Source organism: Nilaparvata lugens, chromosome 7, assembly GCF_014356525.2.
Source record: "Nilaparvata lugens isolate BPH chromosome 7, ASM1435652v1, whole genome shotgun sequence".
NCBI lineage: Eukaryota > Metazoa > Arthropoda > Insecta > Hemiptera > Delphacidae > Nilaparvata > Nilaparvata lugens.
The window spans coordinates 51,874,433-51,895,482 of NC_052510.1; the positions used below are offsets into that span (position 1 = coordinate 51,874,433).

General features: G+C 35.0%; 1 protein-coding gene across 1 annotated transcript in view; it reads right to left on the reverse strand.

Annotated features, from left to right (window-relative positions):
* Window positions 1-19,050, reverse strand: part of LOC111054456 (IDLSRF-like peptide) — a 78,045-nt gene extending 58,995 nt beyond the window's left edge. The window contains exon 1 of the mRNA XM_039433061.1: window positions 18,758-19,050. Within this exon, the coding sequence (XP_039288995.1) occupies window positions 18,758-18,884 (127 nt within the window). The 5' untranslated portion in view covers window positions 18,885-19,050. The remainder of the gene's footprint in view (window positions 1-18,757) is intronic.
* Window positions 19,051-21,050: the final 2,000 nt, after the last annotated feature.

A 21,050-nucleotide genomic window follows, 5' to 3' on the forward strand; every position in this document is an offset into this window, starting at 1 on the left:
TTGAACTATCTTCAAACTCTCACATCTAACATTGTAACATGCATGAATAAAGAAAATATAATAGATTTATATGGAAGGGTCCTAAATTTTCTCATATTGCTTCAAATAATGAATAGAGAACTCTTATCTATGGAATCACTGGAGAGTTAGGTATGTGTAGGACTCCAAATACGATCAAGGCTACTCAAGATCTTGGATAGCAAATAATGTGTTATACACATCACAAATTGTACGTGACGAAGTACATTCATGCACTTCCAGACATTTCAAAACTACATTAAACTTATCTCAAAAAGAACGGTCCCGTATTGCTGTTACTTGAACTACTTAATCCATTGAAGTTACTTGGGAACTCCATTGAATATATCATGAGAAACTAGTTTTTAACATATTTTCAACCTCCTCGGTGAGTCCGTCTCAGTTTCTTCATCGAATAACCTCACTGCCCTGCCTCAACAAAAACAGTATTTGAGTTTATCTTGTTCGAAGGGAAGCTGCTACTCTGAAGAAACGACACATAAGAATAAGTCTTTATCCAGTTTCAAAGTTGACACTAATGTTGCGAAAGTCTTTCGCGCCAGGAGGGAGCAGACACGTACAAAGTTCTCCGTCATCGTCGAAATTAAATTGGTCACATACGACATGAGAATGGCGAGATAGTGAAGATGGCGGGGCTGGTGTTATCAGCCACACTGACACATTAGGGTCTCGGCTAACACATAAACACATTCTGCTGTTTCACCACAACCTCAAACTTCCTCATTTACTGTCTTATGTATATATAGGTCACTGCAAGTTACTCGTGTTTAGCCTCGCTCGCTCCAAATGACGCTCATCAAACACTTTCTTCCAAGTGAAAACAATGCTTGTCTTGGTTGATGATGTGATCATCAATGAAATAATCATGAACAATGTGATCCCATTAGTCCGACTGATGAGGTGTACAAGCTCATAGTACAGAACTATGAGAACTAAACAGACTCATCATCCACCAAAACATTAACAGCATTTCAAATGTTATTAGAAATTACCCAGAAGATACAAATATCCGAGATCGATTTTTCTGAACAGAGAAGCAGCCAGAGTACTATCAAGATCTATCAACAGTTATTCATGAGTAAATTAATAATAAAAATCGATCATCACGTTCATAATGAATATGATTCGACATTTTCCATGGACCCTGCCAAAATTATCAATATCACTTGATATTCATTCTAATTCAAGAATGATGATTGACTAAAAAGGAGTTTAGGATTTAAGAGGAGCATTACTAGTGTTTCTCTCGCATTGATTATACAACTCGACTGACAACTTGACTGAGTCTTGTTACAATCTAATGAGGGAATGGATACCATTTTAACAGACAAAATTATTAATCAATTTCATTTATTTATACATTCTATTACACACATATCATATATGTATGATTAGATAAGGACCAAGAGGCTTAGCCCAAAACAGTTTTTTCCAAACTTATAAAAGTAGGTCCAAAAAGATTCATTTTTTGAAAACTGAGAGGAAATTTTTTCACAACTTGATACTAATTATAGCCTAAATATGTAGTTTTGAATGCTGGGGTCAACTCTTTGGTAGCACTTTTTGATGCCTTCAAAACGATCAAAAGAAAACTCGAGTGAGTAACCAATATCAACAACAAATAGGTTTGATTCTAGTGCATGATTTTCAGGAAGCAACATTTTCTTTTGACAAGTCCGTTGTATGGGTCAATCGTAGATACTTTTCAAGTGTTATGGGTCAGTATAATAGAGGGTTCTATGGAATCTATTTGAAAAATTAAGAGCAAACTCAAATCCTGTACGTTTTAGTCCATTGTGGAAATGAAATATTATGCTCAAATGAATTCCCCATCATCTTATCAAAGATCAACAACTTCTTAGTATCAATTTAGACGAGTATTAGTTTCTTCTATTTCAATTTGGTCAAGTTTCATCCATTGAAATTGTTGAAAAAAGGTAGTACAGTAGTTGTTATAATCTAGGTACGCGATAAAAGACTGTAATTGAAGCAATTATTGTAAGAGGAGGGTTGCATGGAACCTTGAGAAATTTTACCGACTGAAACGTGCTGCAATTTCTATTTCATGGGATAGGAACAGTTGGCTTGAATGGCACCCTTGATGGTCATCAGCATCAAGGAGAGTTGAGTGGCTGCAAGTGGGAAAGGTCAACTGAATTACGGCAACCATTCCTGTATGTTGAGCCCAGTAGGTTACGAATGGTGTAGCATATCAACCATCCAACAACTTGATTCAAAATTATTCAGAATATCGATAGATAGATCATATAGATCTCGTATCATAGTATTCAATGATAATGTAGAACTACATCCTGTAACTGTTTGACTACGGTACATTGAATCCGGCATCATTAATACCTTATTGGCCGTCTACTACGCATATTATGTCTACTCATATCTGAGCTACGGAACCATTTTCTGAGGAAATACTGTTGATAGCGGTAAAATTTTTATAATACAGAAAAAAATAGTAAGAGTCTTTTGTGGATTGAGATCAAGAGATTCTTGCAAAGCATTCTTCAAAAACCTGAACATTCTAACGCTGCCATCTATTTTTATCTATCAATTGTTGGTTTTTGTTAAACAGAATTTAGATAAATTTCAATTCTGCACAGATAATCACTTGCATAATACACGTAATAGTAGTTTTATTGCTTTCCCAGTACATAGGCACACAGCTCTAGAAAAAACTCCATTCTACTCTGGAATACGTTATTTTAATAAATTACCTGCAGCCATCAGAAATCTAGATTCAATAAACAAATTCAAACTAACAGTCAGAAAAATGCTAGTAGAGAAAGCCTTATACTCTGCTGCCGAATTTTAATTTGTGAAAAGGGGCTGTAGAGTGTAACTTGATTTTTTGACTTTCATTGTGAATTTGATGAGATATATCATAGAGTGTATTTATTTATTTTACTTTCAAGAAGTTAGAACTAAGTCTTTTAAATATAATTTTGTTCTAGTATTGACATGTCAACAGTCAAATGAGTGCTACTCAAAAATTGATGTAATGTGACGATAAATAAATGAAGTGAAATGAAATAATGCAAACAACTATAGAAAATTCATTAAAACTGTTATAATCCATTAGAAAAAACCTTTTGACTGTTGGAAACAGTAATATTATGACACCATTCAATCCACACAAGAATAGGTATGAGACAATCCAAGTAGCCATGAATGAATCAAAGTGATTCATTGAATAAGAGGTCAAAATTTTCAACCACTTTTATTATTACAATATACACATAACCTGGTTTCATGTATCACACACAACACAATTGTAAGAATAAGAGGTCGTTGAAAATCTACGAACGAGGTCAGTATTTCTTCTCCTTTTCGATTCTATCTTTGATCAGTTGCAACCTGAAAACTCTGACACCAGACCTGTGCCAGCCAGGTCAGGCTCGATATTTTTAACCTCTTCAACCTTTTATTCCATTCGTATGATTTATTGTTTTGTTTTGAGCTAAGAAATTCCAGAGCATAATTTAATTCCATGTAAATGAAATGATCCAAATAAAGTAATCAGATCACGTTTAGAAATCAAAAGAGTGGAGTAGGCCAATAATGAACAGTATTTGTGCAAGAAACTGAGTAATTATTGCTAGTAAAGTAAAGAGTGATTGGTATAATTATTATGAGTGAAAGCTCCGAAGATCTCTGGTTGACGATATCAATTGTACAATTGAACAGCACAATAGATCGGTCGAATTGTTAGGATTTGGAAGCTTCACCTCAAATCACCAGTCTCTCAAGCTACTAGGTTACATTCAAATGTGAGTAACAATGCAGAGCCCTATTTTGCGGAGAATCGGGCTCATCTCTGACTTATTGTTCAAGAGTCTCCATTCATATTGCTGCGGGAAACCATAACAAGGAGAGGCCGCTGTTTCCTCTCCGTTATCTGCCTGATTCCAGCCATTCATGAGCTTTTCTTCCGGCAGGATAGTGTTTCGGCTCACTGAAAAACACCCTGACTGTTATTGCTGATAAATGGCTATTGTTTCCATGGAAGAAAGGAGCGCTCCGAATTTATGCTGGCTGTGTTACAATAGGCAAACCTGGCTGGAAAAATTGGAGAGGAAAATTAAGGTGGAAAACCATCTACAATAAGATTTGTCATGAATTATTCAAGACTTGATGTAGTAACAGTTGAATATATTTTACGTATGGAGTACAATTTGGAAAATTGGATGAAAACCAGTTGTTCAAGTACTGACTGGCAACTCCATCCTTATCTTCTACAAACTGATTCAATATTATTGTTAGGATAGATAATAATGCTAAATTTGTGAATGAATTGTATTAATGGATTGTGACAGCTGACTAGCTCATCAACTAACCAGAGGTCTTCAGCTATAAAATGCAATATAGTAACGAATTCAATATGAATCACTGTTTTCTGGTTTAACAAGTTAGCGGGGCTCGAGTCAACGAGGTCAGACCTCAATAATATTACAAGGAAAGTAGCTACTCTTCTAAATTATAGAAATCTATCTCAATGGAAGAATCATTTTCCTCAGTTATACAAGATATTAATCTTCAAATACTCATTTTCCCCCACAAGGCTACTGAAACAAAATATATCAAGTATTATATAAATGCTTATGCTTTTTTCAGACCCAGTTCAGTATAAAACACACAAACAACAACATATAGATTAACTAATGAATCAAACGTATATATAGGGTTTATAATATTCAACATAAAAATGCCTCGTCGGATTTTCTTCATTTTTGGTAGGTCAAATGCCAAGCTCTCCCACAGTCCTCTCCAGCCAAGACATGGCACGCTGATCCGCCAGGGACCCCTGAGTCCCCCTTCATAGGAATACAGTGGGCAGTCTTCCACCAAGTGCTGCATCATCTGTACATCTCCACAGGTGCAGTGGGGGTCAGTGGCTATGCCCCAAGTAGTCTGTGCTTGAGCACACCTGCCTGCAGATGTACGAAAGCGATTCAACCTGAACAGTTCTTATCAGGGCTTATCAAGTATTATTATTTTGTGATGAATAAAAGGGTACTCTGAAACTTCTATTGTGTTTCTCTTGTGATAAATAAGAAGGTACTTGATATATTTTAATGTACTTCAAGATTAAAAGCGTACTTGATAATTTTCAATGTAGCTACTTAAAGAGGATTTTTACTGATTTTTACATTACAGACAATGAAACGCTTTTTCTCGTTCCTTCCATCCAGATGATTTCTTACAGCATATTCAAATTCTGTAGAGTGTATCACGAGTATATGTTCAACGCCCATGTAGCTGCGACGGAACTTGTTTCCATTTTATTTGACATTTAGGTGCATGCAAAAAAAGAGGAGAAGTTGTATGCTATGGTGGAGATGGAAAGTGGAAGATGAGAGTGGGATGTAAATGAGATATGAGGAGTAGAAGCACAGAGGATAAGAAGTATGAATAAGAAGGAGTGAGTGGGGAAAATAAACAACAATCAGCAAAACTGAATGGAGTTTTGCATTATTGTACATCCGAATCATGAATAAAAACAGCGTTGAGTTTTTAGTCGGCTACTAGATGTGGTTCAGTTCAATTTGCATTTTCATTTACTTGGAACAGTCAGAGTGAATGTTATGACTGAGTCCCAACACTACCATTTTCCATAGAATTATATTTACAATTCATTTAAACTGAATCTCCATTTCCAGTCTGTGCAAAAAACAGGACTTTTACGTGATAGGTCTATACATTTAAATTGCTCAATTTCATTCAAACTATGACTCTTTCAATTTCGGTGGATTTTTCAGTTGCTAGCTGTGAGACGTGGATTCCACTCAGATGAGAGGATATCAAGAAAGGTGAATTTTAATCCGGTTAAATTACAGTCTGAAAACATCCTGATTCACTCCCATGTTATTGACTTATTAAATAGAATAAAATTGACTTATTTGGGTTATTTAGTGAAATAAGATGTTATATATCAGTCATTCTATAGATTACTCTATCAAATTACTCAATTAGATGTTCTTTATCAATTGACTCTATTGACTTATTTGGGTTATTTAGTAGAATAAGATATCCTATATCAATTACTCACTACAGTTACTACCTGAATAAGTAAATGAGAAAATGTTTTATTGTCACGAGCAATTACAAAGCCAGAAATGAGCTAATAGATATAGACAACATGGAACTACTTCGAGTACATGGATCTCAGTGAATTTGAGACTAATCCTAAGAGCAATGAACATTTTTATAGCCAGTCACTCATAGATCTTGAGTTTCACAATATTATCAAACCATAACAGCATTGAATCTATTCAGGTATCTTTTTGTAGAATGTCAACCCTGTACCATAATTGACCGAGCGAAGTCAGGTCTAAGATTCAAGTCGACGGTTTGGCATTTCTCTTATTGTTTAAATGTTTGAATGTTTGAATGTTTAAATGTTTATATGTTGCGCATTTACGGCGAAACGCGGTAATAGATTTTCATGAAATTTGACAGGTATGTTCCTTTTTTAATTGCGCGTCGACGTATATACAAGGTTTTTGGAAATGTTTCATTTCAAGGATAATATAAAAGGAAAAAGGAGCCTCCTTCATACGCCAATATTAGAGTAAAAATCAGACCATAGAATTATTCATCATAAATCAGCTGACAAGTGATTACACAGATGTGTGGAGAAGCCAGTCTATTGCTGTATCACAGAATAGGTACAGAATGGAAACTGTCAATCAAACGCCTACCTAACCAATGCTTTTTACATGGCACAAATACTAGACACGTCACGTGAACTTGGGAAGCTCCAATCCTGGTCTTCTGATTGGCTCGCGGCAGTGAACGAGATCAATTGTTCCGGATCAGTAAAGTGATCCGAACCTCCCATCAATACTATTACAATGCGGAACTTCCTAACAAGATGGCGTATTTTTGCGCCAGGGTACTAGCCAAGTTTTCATACTGTATGTATACTGTGACTGTATTTCCATAAGGTCTATAGTTTCAATCAGGTACTTGTGGATGAGAATACTGCGTGAGGTCCACTGTTCACAGAACTACTAGTGTTATTCAATTTCCGTGTTCCAAAAAGAGATATGGAACATCATTAAGAGTTATCCTGATTCTGTAATGTGAATTGAAATAACATTCACTCTCATAAAACTGTGAAAATATCCCAAGTGAAACGATCTCATTCACTCAATGAGAGATTTTATCCGTATTAAGCTGACTGCTGTTAACAGGAAAATTGAAATCATGATGAATTGCTCAAAGAGCATTACGGTCGTGTGAAAAATGTATTTTCAGACATATCTTAATGTAGTATCGACTTCTTAAAAACAAACAGGCTATTATTAGGCTATGTTCATAGCATGCGACGTATTTTGCCATGCGATCACCTGGTTGAGGAAATCAATGTTGTTCTTTCCACCCGGAATTGAGTTAGGCCTAAACTAACTTTCACACTAAAAATTCGATATCATCATAGACCAGTCATAAGGGGGAGAGGAAAGCTTCTATGGAAAATTGTAAGAGGAAGATCATTTCTTATTGGAATCCACATCTGGCTGAGACTTTCAAGAAAATTCCAAATTTTCACGGAAAATATTCACGAAAAACCTTCGATAACTCAAAAATCGTATCTGATCACGATTTTTGCTAAAAACTTGAAAACAGCAATGTTTTTTTTGTCGTACTTAGGCCTACTCAATTGCAGCTGTTTTCCATGCATTAAATCAAGCCGGTAAACAGCTGTTTGCAGAGCGATAAAACATGTGATTTTCATTACAACATACTAGACTGTAAAGAGATCATATGTTCTCTTTACAGTCGAGTATGTTTGGACTCCACTAAGTCCTTATAACATCTGAGTAATTAAAATACTAACCAAAAATAATTAAAGAACTCATTTAAGGAGTTTCAATTTATAAGAACTCATCTGAAATCTTATAATTTAGGCCTTTATTATTTTATTTGAGCTCGAAGGGTCTGTCTGTTATGAACTGGGCGTTTCGGGCTAGGTCATGTTTATAGAATGAAGTAGCTCGAGCAGCAGGAGGTGATGGTTTCTGTTTCTCAGCAATATTATTCTTTCTCAGATAAGTATGACAAAAAATATTGTAAGCAACTTGTACGGTAACGTATTTACCGCATACTTATGATAATTCTGCCCTCAACTACGTTTCGGGCAGAAACAATCATACTTATTCGGTAAATTATCGTTACCGTACTTGTTACGTAAAGTACTATTGTATTCTTTTATCATAGTTATTGTTTAGATGAATGGAAATAAACTTTGAGCACACTGACTTCAATGGAAAAGTCTGCTTTAATGGGTTCCCATAGTTACAGATTTTCTTCAAATCCTCACATTATTCAATTGCTAACTGAATCAATCAGCAGCGATTTTCATGCACAACTTTACTTATGCAAACGTAAAACTCCGCACACGCACATCGATTTTTGCTCGTACGGTAATTTACCGTCCTTATAAATTCAATTAGATTAAACACATGATTTCAAACAGATGATGTTTGTCAAGTTCCGTTTAATCTAATAGAATTCATAAGGACGGTAAAATATCGTACGAAAAAAATCGATGTGTGTGTGCGGGGCTTTAGTAGACGTGAAACTCTGATCATTTATTCACGTATTATACTTGAACAATGTCAGAATCAATGATCGCTAGAAATAGATGAGCTTCCAAATTGAAAAACCTTAAGTTTTATTTTGAATGTCTCACACTTTGAAAAATTGAAAACCCACATATTGAGTAGGTTCAAAGCAAAGATACGCCAGAAAGAAGATATTTTCAAATCAATCAAAAACAGGAATTCAATCAAAAATCTCAAACATCAATTCTGTCCCAATCAAAGTAGTTTTAGATACTGAGAGTCACTTATGAATTTATAAAATCCTCCCTCCTTCTCAATAGTTCAAGTGAAGGAACATAATCTACTTTTTGGACAAACTTTTATCAAAATTGGGAAAGGAAACAGTTTTAGGCCAGGCCTGCTGGTCCTTTTCATGGATATATGTGTAAAGAAAATAAATATATGAGAAAAAATGAATATATGTGAAAAAATATAAATATAAATGAATAAATTCTCGGTTCTCATGGACCTCAAAAGTGAGAATAGTTTATATAGCTGGATATCACCCACATTCAATAAGAAGACTGCTCCCGTTTGTAAGAAAATTTCGCTTCCACAGCTCTGTCTATGGAAGTCCGACTACCCATCAAGCGATTCTCAACATTTTCCTCATTCTTTTAATATTTGTTGAGATGTGTATTTGAGTTTGGTATTTTTTAACAATTGTGTGGTATTGAGTATATGTATCAAAGAAGTACGAGTAGCTTGTTGAATGGTGTTGTCTTTCATGTAATCAAAGAATACTCAAATAATACGAAATTCCAAAATCTAACAATCGAAGTTTCCATATTTTCAATCTGTTATATTTGAAATCGTATAGAAAGTCATTCCTCTGTGAATCACTCACCTACTTGAATTATCACAAATGGAGCATGGCAAACTCTTGTTAGTAGGTCACCCAAAGTAGCTCTGATACAAAAACTACAGACTCAGACAAATGTCCAACCACCTGAGCATCGAAAAAAATTTCCCGGAAAAACAAACACTAATGATAATAATAAATGTTATTAGTAGGGCGTAATCTAGAACTCCCATCTGTTTTGTCTTTCTTGCTAGTGACTAAGATTACGAGACATGCAACCCCTGCACAGACACGCTAAACAGAACTCATTTCAACGGGCTGGAAGTTCAATGCTAGTCCGAGGTAAGTCCCATTACGCTACAAGCTTTCTGTTTTTCAACTTACTCATATTATAAATGAGACTTTTTCCAAGATATGACAAAAATATAAAACGCACAAAATCACATGCAACTTGAAAAATTTCGTCTCATTATCACAAATCGAGAGGAAGTCAGGCGGTTAACTGTTGAGATTATAGCACTTAGGCAATTCTAATTCCGACCAAGAATCATAAAATGTTTTCCACAATAATTAATTATTTTATCCTTCCAATCATCTATCACTACCAGTAGACTAGTTGATATGATTGCCACTGAAGAAACCACACACTAATCAAAGCTACAATCAGCTCAAACACAAGTGTATATTTCACTGTTAAGCTGGGTTTACACCAAAGCTATTAATAAAATGTTAATAACTTAATCCTTATAGATTCCATTGGATTGAAGGGAACTTGACAAACACATATGTTCATCATGTGTATGATCAGGTATGTTCAATCTGATAGAATCTATAAGTATTAAGTTAATAACACTTTGTTATTAACTTTGGTGTAAACGCAGCTTTAGTAGGTCAATTGCATGAGCGGCACTATGTTTCCCAAAAAGTTTCAACAAGAGGACCATCATCACTTCACAGAACGAGCTAAAAGTAGATGACAATGTATGGATCGCCTGAAACAGCTTCAGTGGAACAATAATTTATCTGTTCGCGTTTGAAAGGGGTTTCATCATATGATAGTAGAAAGAGGTATTACACTAGTCCAATTGTTTTGGAAGGTCCATAAAAAAAAATATAAATAAATTCGTTTGGCTTTTGTTGGTGGGGAGTCCTTGCGGGAAGGTCCCACCGCCTGAATATATAATTTGAGCCGTCAATGAGCCTTTCATGGAAGATCCATGAAGCAAGTTCTATGAATGAGTTAAAAATTTAAGTTTAAAAACTATGTTGGTAATGATGTAACATATGATACAGATATTGATGTGTACAATAAAATTTCGAAGTACCAGAAAATATGTGGAACTATATATAGAAACCTCAAAAATAAAACACGACAAGAAACGAGTTCTATAATACTATTGCAGTTCCGACTCTCCTGAATGGAAGTGAGAATTGGATTCACACACGGAGAATGGACAGTCGAGTTCAAGCTGCAGAAATGAGGTTTTTAAGGAGTGTATTTGGCTGCACTAGAATTGATGGAATCAGAAATACTGATATAAGGCAGGTTTTATCGGTGGCTCCTCTGCATGAAAGAATAATACAAAATAGACGCAACTGATACAGTCATGGATAGAATGGCACCTGGAAAAATGCCCCTTGAAGTCCAAAACTATAGGCCTACTGGAAAAAAAATGTTGGGAGGCCAAGAAAGGGATGGGTACCGGAACAGGTTATTAATGAACCTAAGACCTGTAGTCTTTAAATTTAGTGAATAGGATCACAGAAACAAGTAAAGTCTATGGCCTTGACATAAATACTAACAAAACAAAGCTCATGGTCATTAGAAAAGAAAATATCGGAGGGGTCAACCTGTACATCAACCAGACAAGAATTGAACGAGACTCACAATACACCTACCTGGGGACTGTGATCAATGAGTAATGGGACAATTCTCAGGAGATCAGATGTCGGATTGCGGAAAAAGCCAAAAGTGCTTTTTTAACAATGGGTTAAGTTTTAGGAGCCATGATCTCCCACTAGGTACAAAGCTGAGGCTCCTTAAATGTTATGTGTATTCAGTGCTTCTGTATGGTGTAGAATCATGGACCCTGAAGGAGGACACAGTATCCAGGCTCAATGCATTTGGATTATGGCTGTTCAGAAGAATCCTGAGGATTCCATGGACAGATAGAATTACCAACCATGAGGTGCTAAGGAGGATGAATACAGCCTCAGAACTGGACAACCACATTAAATGTCGAAAAATTGAATATTTGGGTCATATAATGCGCAAAAAAAGGGAGATACGAAATATTTCAAAGCATCTTGCAAGGGAAAATATAAGGCAGGAGAGCTCCTGGAAGGAGAAGAATTTCCTGGTTGGCCAACCTCAGAGCATGGTTCGGAAAGACCTCTATTCAATTGTTCCGGAGCGCAACCAACAAAGTAATGATATCCAGAATGATCGACAACGTTCGTAACAGACAGGCACCCTAAGAAGAAGAAGAAAAAAGACCTGTGGTAAAGATGATGGGAGGTCTATTATTATGACTGTATTCATTGATTGGATAGTTTTTATCAGCATTGGAGTAGTCTTAGTATCGAAGAGGATTGAATACTTCGCGAATCCTTTTTGAATCCTCTTCAATATTTCCTATCCTAGAAATTACAAGAAATATTGAGGAAGGCAATTCATTCATTGACCCAAACACTGTTTCACCTGATCTTCAATCCTGGAAATAGCAAGAAATATTCAGGAAGGCATTTATCACAACTGTTCAACCTGTTTTAATTGAAAGCTATCTCCATTGGATGAATTTGGAAGACTAGATGGAAGTGCCTAACGGATAGCGCACTTGAGATTAAAATAAAGCATGTTCTTTTTCAGCGTCACGTCAACTTCAAACAAATTAATGACTAATTAACACGAAAGCATCACGCCGAATATCAACAAAATGGCTGACGTGTTGAGAAAATCAATACCTGAACAATGTGGAGCCATTGATGTCCGAGTAGTCGATACACTAGTCCATACTAAGTAAGCACTTGAAACAAACAACATCATTCGATGCCAAGTTTGCTCTGGTCCGTTATCACGTCACTCAACTCTCCTGCAAACAACTTCGTTGAAGTTTCTAATTAGTTGATCAAATACCGCCAATCACATTCAAGCTCACTAGACAAGCAAGTCCGGCCGAGTTCACAATTGATGCAGATCTGTTCCAATCTGATACCTCAGTTGTTTTGCAAGCGATGTCAAACCCGTGAGTGCAACTGGTGTTGATGAATTAGTATGATTTTCCTTATTTGGAATGTAAATCAAGTCGATTCCCAATACAACTTGTGAATCACTATGGATCACTGGTTAATGCAAACGTTCGCGTTTTATCAACACACGTTCATATTTGATCCAATAATTAGATTAAATTTATAGGAGTTTCAAAGTAGTATTAAAGAGGAAAGAAGATGTTCACATGTTTCTGTTATTAACTCTTTTAGGAGTAAAAATTTGAGCAAATCCCTCTATAACAAAAAGTTTCAACGGTCTGTAGCAAGATAAAATAAAAGTTATAAATTACTCATAAAAATATAAATTATCTTTATCCTGAACTTTTTGTGAAAGTGAATACCTAGAAGACATAACCTTACTTCCGACTTTGTTGAATCATAAATTCAAAAAAGAAATAGCTCAAGACCACATTCCATTTTTATATAATTTTATTTATCATAATGATGTTGAATCCTGATAGAAATTAATTTATTTGAATATTATTTATACTTTTAATGTGTGGTTTTTGTAGAGATGGAGAATAACGAGTAGATCACTGAGATCTCCATAGACTTACTCCCGTGATGACCAATGTGAAAGATGACCCCTGTTATATTCAACATGATACTTGAATATTATTGAGCCACTGAATTGAACCGACATGGCTGATTAATAATATTATTATATTTGTAATCATGTCATTAACTGATGAGATAAACAACGTACTCCCTTGAATATTTTGTTTAGTATGACAAGTAGCCTCTTCTACGTTGACCTCCTGGTATAACAAATAACATAATCCACTCTAAATAGAAATACAATAATAAATTAAACCTCTCTCTCTTTATATTACTAGTTCTCACGCGTATAACGTGTGTTCATAGTTTCTCGTTCCGTAAAATTACTTCACTTATATGGTCTACTTTATTCAAATTGATAAAAACTTTCAGTACCCTTTTCATTCTAAACATAGTCGTTGAAATATTTTAAATTTTTGGAATGTTTTAAATAAAATGGGTACTACAAGTTTTATATTATTTTTATTAATCTTCTCGTTCAGGTATAAAGTATTCTAGTGAATAGTTGTCCTTATTAGAGGGGTTGGTCACGAAATTCTTTATTCCACAGAGTTTACTTTAAAGCTATGGAAAACTACCATGTGAAGGAATAGACAAATTCATATCCCAACATCTTGAAAATCATGAAAACGAAAGTTTCAATGACAGTGGAATCTGGAAGAAAAATGAATGTCGTTTCAAGTCGTGAGAAGGGAAGACCTTGAGAGACCTTGGAAACTCTCATTAGAAAATGCAGACGTATTTGGAAACTTTATAGGAAAGATATGGCCGAAAAGGCTCAAGTTGTCATGGAAGGAAAGAAGCATCTCGTTGAGTCTTGTAGAAAGTTTGAAGCCTCCGACGACACGGATTATCTTCGGTCTTTCGGGAGCAATTAGTTATATCAGATGAATTATTTACAAACTTCGACAACATCTCCCCAGCCCATTTGTTTTATTCATAGAGAAGGGCCCGAAAATCGATAATTAGCCACACGAAAAACGAGCGGGAACGCTCAAAAGTTTTTATGGTCGCTATAAGCAAGGCTTCATCTCGTGAAGAATGAGTACGGTCTCACATCTAAAAGTTTAACGGTTCGGTTATGGTGGATTAGCTTCTTATCTACTCTGCGTCCAATCAAAGCTACGATTGGGAAGATTTATGTTTTCGTATTATCTCTCATAGAGGATTCAAGAGGTGTTAAGGTGTTGACCACATGAATATCATGGAAAAAAATTTAATCCATGTAGCCAGCCCTATTCGCATCAAGTCTATATTGAAATTTTATGATTCTGTGAGTCCAATTATATTATCCGTTGAAGATGGAAGGATAACAGAAGATAATTAGCATTCGATTTTGAGCACGGCTGATTTAAAATTTTAACCTCGTTTCCAAATAAGTGTAATCTAGTGATTAATGTCAGCGTAAAACCGGGGAAGCATAAGCTCTAGGAGAGTTCTCAAATTAAGATATGCTGTATTTCTCAATGTTTTTTCGTTTCAAAAATTTGTTCGATCATATATAGAGAGGAAGATAATATATTTCTATATTTTGTGAATATTTGAAGTTTAGTTTTTGTTTTAACGGAAGTTTCATTATCAATCTATCTAAATTTGAAATTCTTTGTTTTATTCTGATTCATAGTTTCAGATTGAAGATTTGGTGTTGAAATTTAAGTGAACATAACCTACATAATATTTGGACGATTTGTGACAAAATCAGGAAATTGAAGAAGTTTTGGGCAATAGCCTGTTTTTTTCTTTTCCGACTATTGTATTGTTCGCTCTATCTAATCTAATAAAGTTATAATTATCTTTCATATTTGAATTCTGCAAAGTCAAAATCCTATGCTACGCTAGGAAATTTGAATGCTATGCTAGACTGTTTTGAATTCTCGATTTCGGAAATGATTCTTAAAGGTTTTAGAAAAGTGAATTTGTTAAAATATGAATATTTGATTTATAATAGCTACTGATCTTGATCTCGATATTAAAATTTGCATAGTTTTTGATGATGTTTCCGATGAGGTTTTCTCATTAGAAACCACTCAAATACTCAGGTAAAGTAGACATTATTATTGATTCAACGTTATTACAGCGTATATTCTTCATCTGTGATCAAAATCTGAGTGGTGTTATGCGAAGTCTCTACAATTTCCATTAGTATGGTTCCTCATACAAGTTGAATTTTTTTAGCGTTTGTACGCTCCAAATGCAAACTCTACCCTTTCAAAGTCCTCATCAACCCGGTTGCATGATAGGCCAAAATTGGGAGTAGAGGCAATACCTACTATTACTTAAGTAATAGTAGGTATTGGTAGAGGAGGGTAAGATGAACAAGAGTATTTCAAACAAAATAAGAATCTCGGGATAAGTCGGTAAGCTGAGTCATTAATGATTCTGAATGTAGAATCATCAAGATTATACACTCAGGGGCTCAGAATCAAACATGTGTAGTGTTTTACTCCAATCGATCAATGAAAAGAATCCATGAATTCATCGTACTAGAGAAAATACTTCCATTTATGAATTATGATAAGTTGATTCACCATCAAATTGTATTTTTTCCCAAGGGCATCATATAACCGAACCATATTGTGAGAAAACAATTTAAAAAAGAGTAGGTACTTAGATTTATATTTTTATTTATAGAGAAAATACCTATGATGAAATGACATCAGAGACAATTCTTGTCTCATTGAACATATCGAGAAAATAAGGGTTGGGTAGCTTTAATGTGTTTCCCTAAACTGTGTCAGCCATAGTCTACAAGTAACACTTGAAGAGATTTGAATAAAGTACAACTCGTTTGATAATCTTATCTGATTGAGGATCGAAGCGTTTTCATTCATCGTCTGGATGTCTAGAAAATCAATACTGTTTCAATAATAAAACAGTGTGATCAAATCACACTGATAATTGGATCTTCACAGCTCGCGCTGTAATCATTGGTTCGGACAATACACCGATGAAAGTGATGTTTTACTTTCATTCCCAATCAATGCAAAAGAACCTGCTTCCCTTTCGCTAATTCAAACTTTGTTCTACGGTTGTATGTATCCGTTGTTCAGGAATGTATGTAATGGTTATGGATTGGTTGATAGAAGTGTCTATATTTGTTCAAAGTGTTGAATTGATTATTATTTGTGAATCGGAATATGGAATTTCTATCCTATCGATTCATCAAGCTGATACCACTACCACAATCATGATACCACATCATCACTGTTGCATGAATTATTCTCTGTATTGTAGTGGACGTGATGTTGTGGTCATCAGTATTGGATGAATGACTCGGATCTGTCACAGCCGCTAATTCATTAAAAAAAAAAATGGTGTTTTCTACACCATTATCATCCTTCTAGTTTGCTCACAACTGGTTTACTAGAGATGAATGTAACTAGTGTAGCAACATAGACTATAGTCCCTTAATATTTCACCCTTATAAGCTGTAGGCTCTATCTTGGTAATGAAAATGATGATGGTGAGAGATAAGTTGACCGCTACTTCTAGGTATATTCCAAACCACCAGGTTTTTTATTTCACTAGAGATTCCTAAGGCTGTAGCAACCGCAACTGGTTTCTCAATTTTAAAATATTAGTCATTGTGACTATTTCAAGCCATTACTCACTTCATATCGAACTCATCAGCCTACCACAACACAGAGCGTTCATAAATTAGTGTCAGGAGACGTTTTTGTTTTTACTGAGAGACTGTGTTATATGACTGTATTGAAAATTAGCGAATTTGAATGAGAATATTCATATTTGATCTAATTAATTGAACCAATACAGATTGGAGTCCAACGACAACGATGCAAATTACTAGGGATCATTGTAGCTTGATGAATCAATAGGAATAGGGGATTTGATCCCTATTGAGACTGCTCAAAAAATGTACTATTACGACCTTTCTATTAAATGCGGATGTACTATATTCACAAATTAATAATCAATTCAGTCACACTGTAAAAACATAGGCATTTCATTTCACTAATCAGTAAACAACGTATAGCAAGCTCTTCGAAAGAAATAAATGGAGAATGTAAGGATACAAACTAGCTCCATAGAGAAGTATCAATTGACCCTATAAAATAAATCAATAATTTGGAAAAAGTTGTTTTTGTTCGTATTGATGAGTCGCTTCATACCCGTACCATTTCAAATCGCTTCTTCTCAACAATTATCTACATATTCTTTCAAGAGGTGAGAGAATCTTTCATCTCGTAAAAGATGGATGTGATGGTGAGTTTGAAGTGCGAACAGGCAAATTGCCTAATCCTTGTAGGAAGACGACGATTCTTTCAAGAGATTTAGCAAGTTCTTTCAAGAGAATACATGAAGAATAATGGGCTACTAATGATTATTCTAATAGAAAAATCATGTTGCGCTATAAAAATAAATCGATAACAATGAAAATGGTAGTTTTTGATCATCTTGATGAGTTGCTTCATACCCGTACAATTAATTTCAAGTCGGGTTTTCTCGACAATTTTTACACATTCTTTCAATAGAGCATTTCTTTTCACCAAGTTCTCTCGAGTTCTCTCAAGAGAATAAATGAAGAATAATAGAGCACTAATGATTCTAATAGAAACGTTTTAAGTCACCCTATAAAAATTAATCAATAAGAAAATCGTATTTGTATTGATGAGTCATATCATACCCGTACAATCTCAAGTCTTTTATTACAAAAAGTCTATAAAAATAAATCGATAACATGAAAATGGTAGTTTTAGATCATCTTGATGAGTCGCTTCATACCCGTACAATTTCAAGTCGGTATCAAAAAATCTGTGGTTTTTGACAATATCTTAGTATTTTTATTTAATCTCGAGTCTCTTTTTTCCTCAACAATCATTCACAGATTCTTTCAAGAGATTTAGCAAATCCTTTCAAGAGAATACCTGAAGAATAATGGACTTCTAATGATTATTCTGATGGAATAATATCATGTTGCGCTATAAAAATGAATCGATAACATGAAAATTGTAGTTCATCTTGATGAGTTGCTTCATACCCGTACAATCTGAAGTCTCTTTTTTCTCAGCAATATTCACAGATTCTTTCAAGAGATTTGGCAAGTTCTTTCAAAATAAACAGTAAAGAATAATGAGGTACTGATTATTTTAATAAAAAAGTATCAAGTTCAATCGATAAAAATTAATCTATAACATGAGAAAATCGTTTTTGATCATCTTGATGAGTCTCATCATACCCGTACAATTTCAAATCGGTTTCTCTCGACAGAATAAAGGGCATGTGGAATAATGAAGAATTTACATGAGGAATAATGTGCTAATAATGATTTATTATGATAGAAAAGTATCATGTTGCCCTATAAGAATAAATCGATAACATAAGAAAATCGTATTTGATCATTTTCTTGAGTCGCATCATATACCCGTACAATTTCAAGTCGGTTTTTATCGACAATTTTATTTACAGATTGAATGGTGTTGATTGCGAAGAGTGCGGTGGGCCTACTTACTGTTGCGCTTGGCATTGATGTGACCGTAGAGACGGGAGAGATCGAGTGCGCTGGCCGAGTGTGGCCAAGCCGTGGAGAGAGCGGCCATCACGAGCGGAGCAGACACCAGCAGCGAGGAAAGCGTCATGATTGATTGAGGTGGCTGTACACTGACCGGTTCGTCGACCGGGTCTCAAAACTGTTGAGCGTTTAGTTTTCCTCAGTTAGTTTTTGTGTGTTGGGGGTTGAGTGAGTGCGGCACGGGTTGTTTTCTGTGCTGTTCACTCGGCGAGACTGAGTGGTGCGGAGTGGTGCGGAGCGGTGCGGTGCGCAAAGGCTGGCGATGCAGTGCGCCGGACTGGCCGACTGTTGCTCGTCCAGGCCTTGGTGTGAGGCACCACCCACACACACGCACACACATACGCACCTGCCTACACAAGTCACGTTCTCACAATTGTCGTTGCCATCAATTGCCGTGCTATGTCGTAATTGACTGAGCCCGGATGAGCAGAAACGACGATAACCGATATTTTTGATCCCTTAAGTCGGCCATTTTGGATGGGGATCGACCGTTTCTGAGATTTATTCCAAATATGCGTAACATTTCTCGAACTGGGATCTCCGGGTTTCATGAAATTGATCAAAGTTTACTCTAGTAATTGAGTTAAGCTCAAGTAAGAGTTACTTGAGTACAGTCACTTGATACGACTTCGAGTAAGATGCAGTGGAACCAACTTATAGTACATCTCAAGAGACTGCTCAAAAAGATGTACTATTACGAGATTCCTACTAAATCGGGGTGTACTATATCAAGTATCCAATGTATATGGAGGTTACAAGGAACTGCAGATAAAATATACTATAACAGGTAATGCACTATAACGGGGTGTATTATAACGAGGCTCCACTGTACTAACAAAAACTAGTGAAAGTAACCAGTATAATAAATATATACCTTATCATTTCGAAAAGAAGACTTTTGACTGTGATAGTAGTCAAATAGACAGGATATTAAATGTATGTGGATGTGTACAGAATAGACAGGATAGTAGAAATAGTGATCAAAAATTTCACTCAACAGTGAAGTGTATTAGAGCAGGAATCTAATTTCGATACTCTGGTTGTCCATTACACACAAGGATGATGAGGTTCAATAAATTATTATTCCTTTAACACATCAACAACAAAATTGTTCCTTTTCGAAAAGAGAAGGATCATTCGAATTACAGTAATGAGTTCATGGATGTGAAAGATGATGAAACTGCTATGCGGTTCATATGGTGATTACCAACTCCAGTATGACAAGTCATGTACCTAATAATTTCGCTATTTGGATAAATCGGAGTTTTTAAATTTTAATAGATCGGGTAATAATTCATTCAAGCTATATGCAAGTCCATTTATAATTAAAGTTTAATTAGTAAACTTTGGAGAATGAATCTTGAATAGAGACTGAAATAAATTTCTGAGGTCATAGCAGCCCTTATTTTTCTATAAAGCTCTGGAGGTAACAGAATATTCCAGCATAATGCAAGTCGCAGAAATCCGATACCTGAGAAAAAGATTCGCAGAGGAATACAGTACAGAATGTGAAACTTTGAAATGAAAAAGAGCTGATAGAATATTCATGATTTTCTTAGTGGAAAAACTCAAAAGTGAAAAAATCGAGATGGTGGAGATTGAGCGGATATAAAAAATAGCCATAGTTCACAAGCTAGATAGGAAAAAAGTACTGCAATAGGAGTGGAATGCTAGAAGTCAGAACAGAACTCCAATATTTAACTATCATGTTACATCTTGAATGAAGACAATGAGGAAGAGTTTACAAAGATTTGAGTATAGATCAGATTAGATTGGATTAGATTTCTTTATTTATGTAGATTACAATATATACTGGCTTATACACTATATTTTTATACAATAGCTTACAATACAGCAAAATTTATAGATGAATTTACATAATATAGACTAAGAAAATAATTATTGAACTGTATATGATATGAAAAAGTAATTTGTAATATAATAACTATAGATAATTATATTGTTATGCATCTACATAAATTGGCGGAGCTTTGGACATATCAATGTCCATTTTCGGAAAGAATATTAAAAATATCCTCCCCACTAATTCTCTACAAAACGTTAATTTAATTAATTAAACTAAGGATTTATGTATTAATGGAAATTTTGTGAAAGTTTTAATAATTATAAATATTTAAGAGAAAAAAAACTGAAAATTGATGGAGTAAATAATTATATAGGTAGATAAGATCATTATGATTAATAAAATGAAGTAGGCTGAAAGTAGATCAGG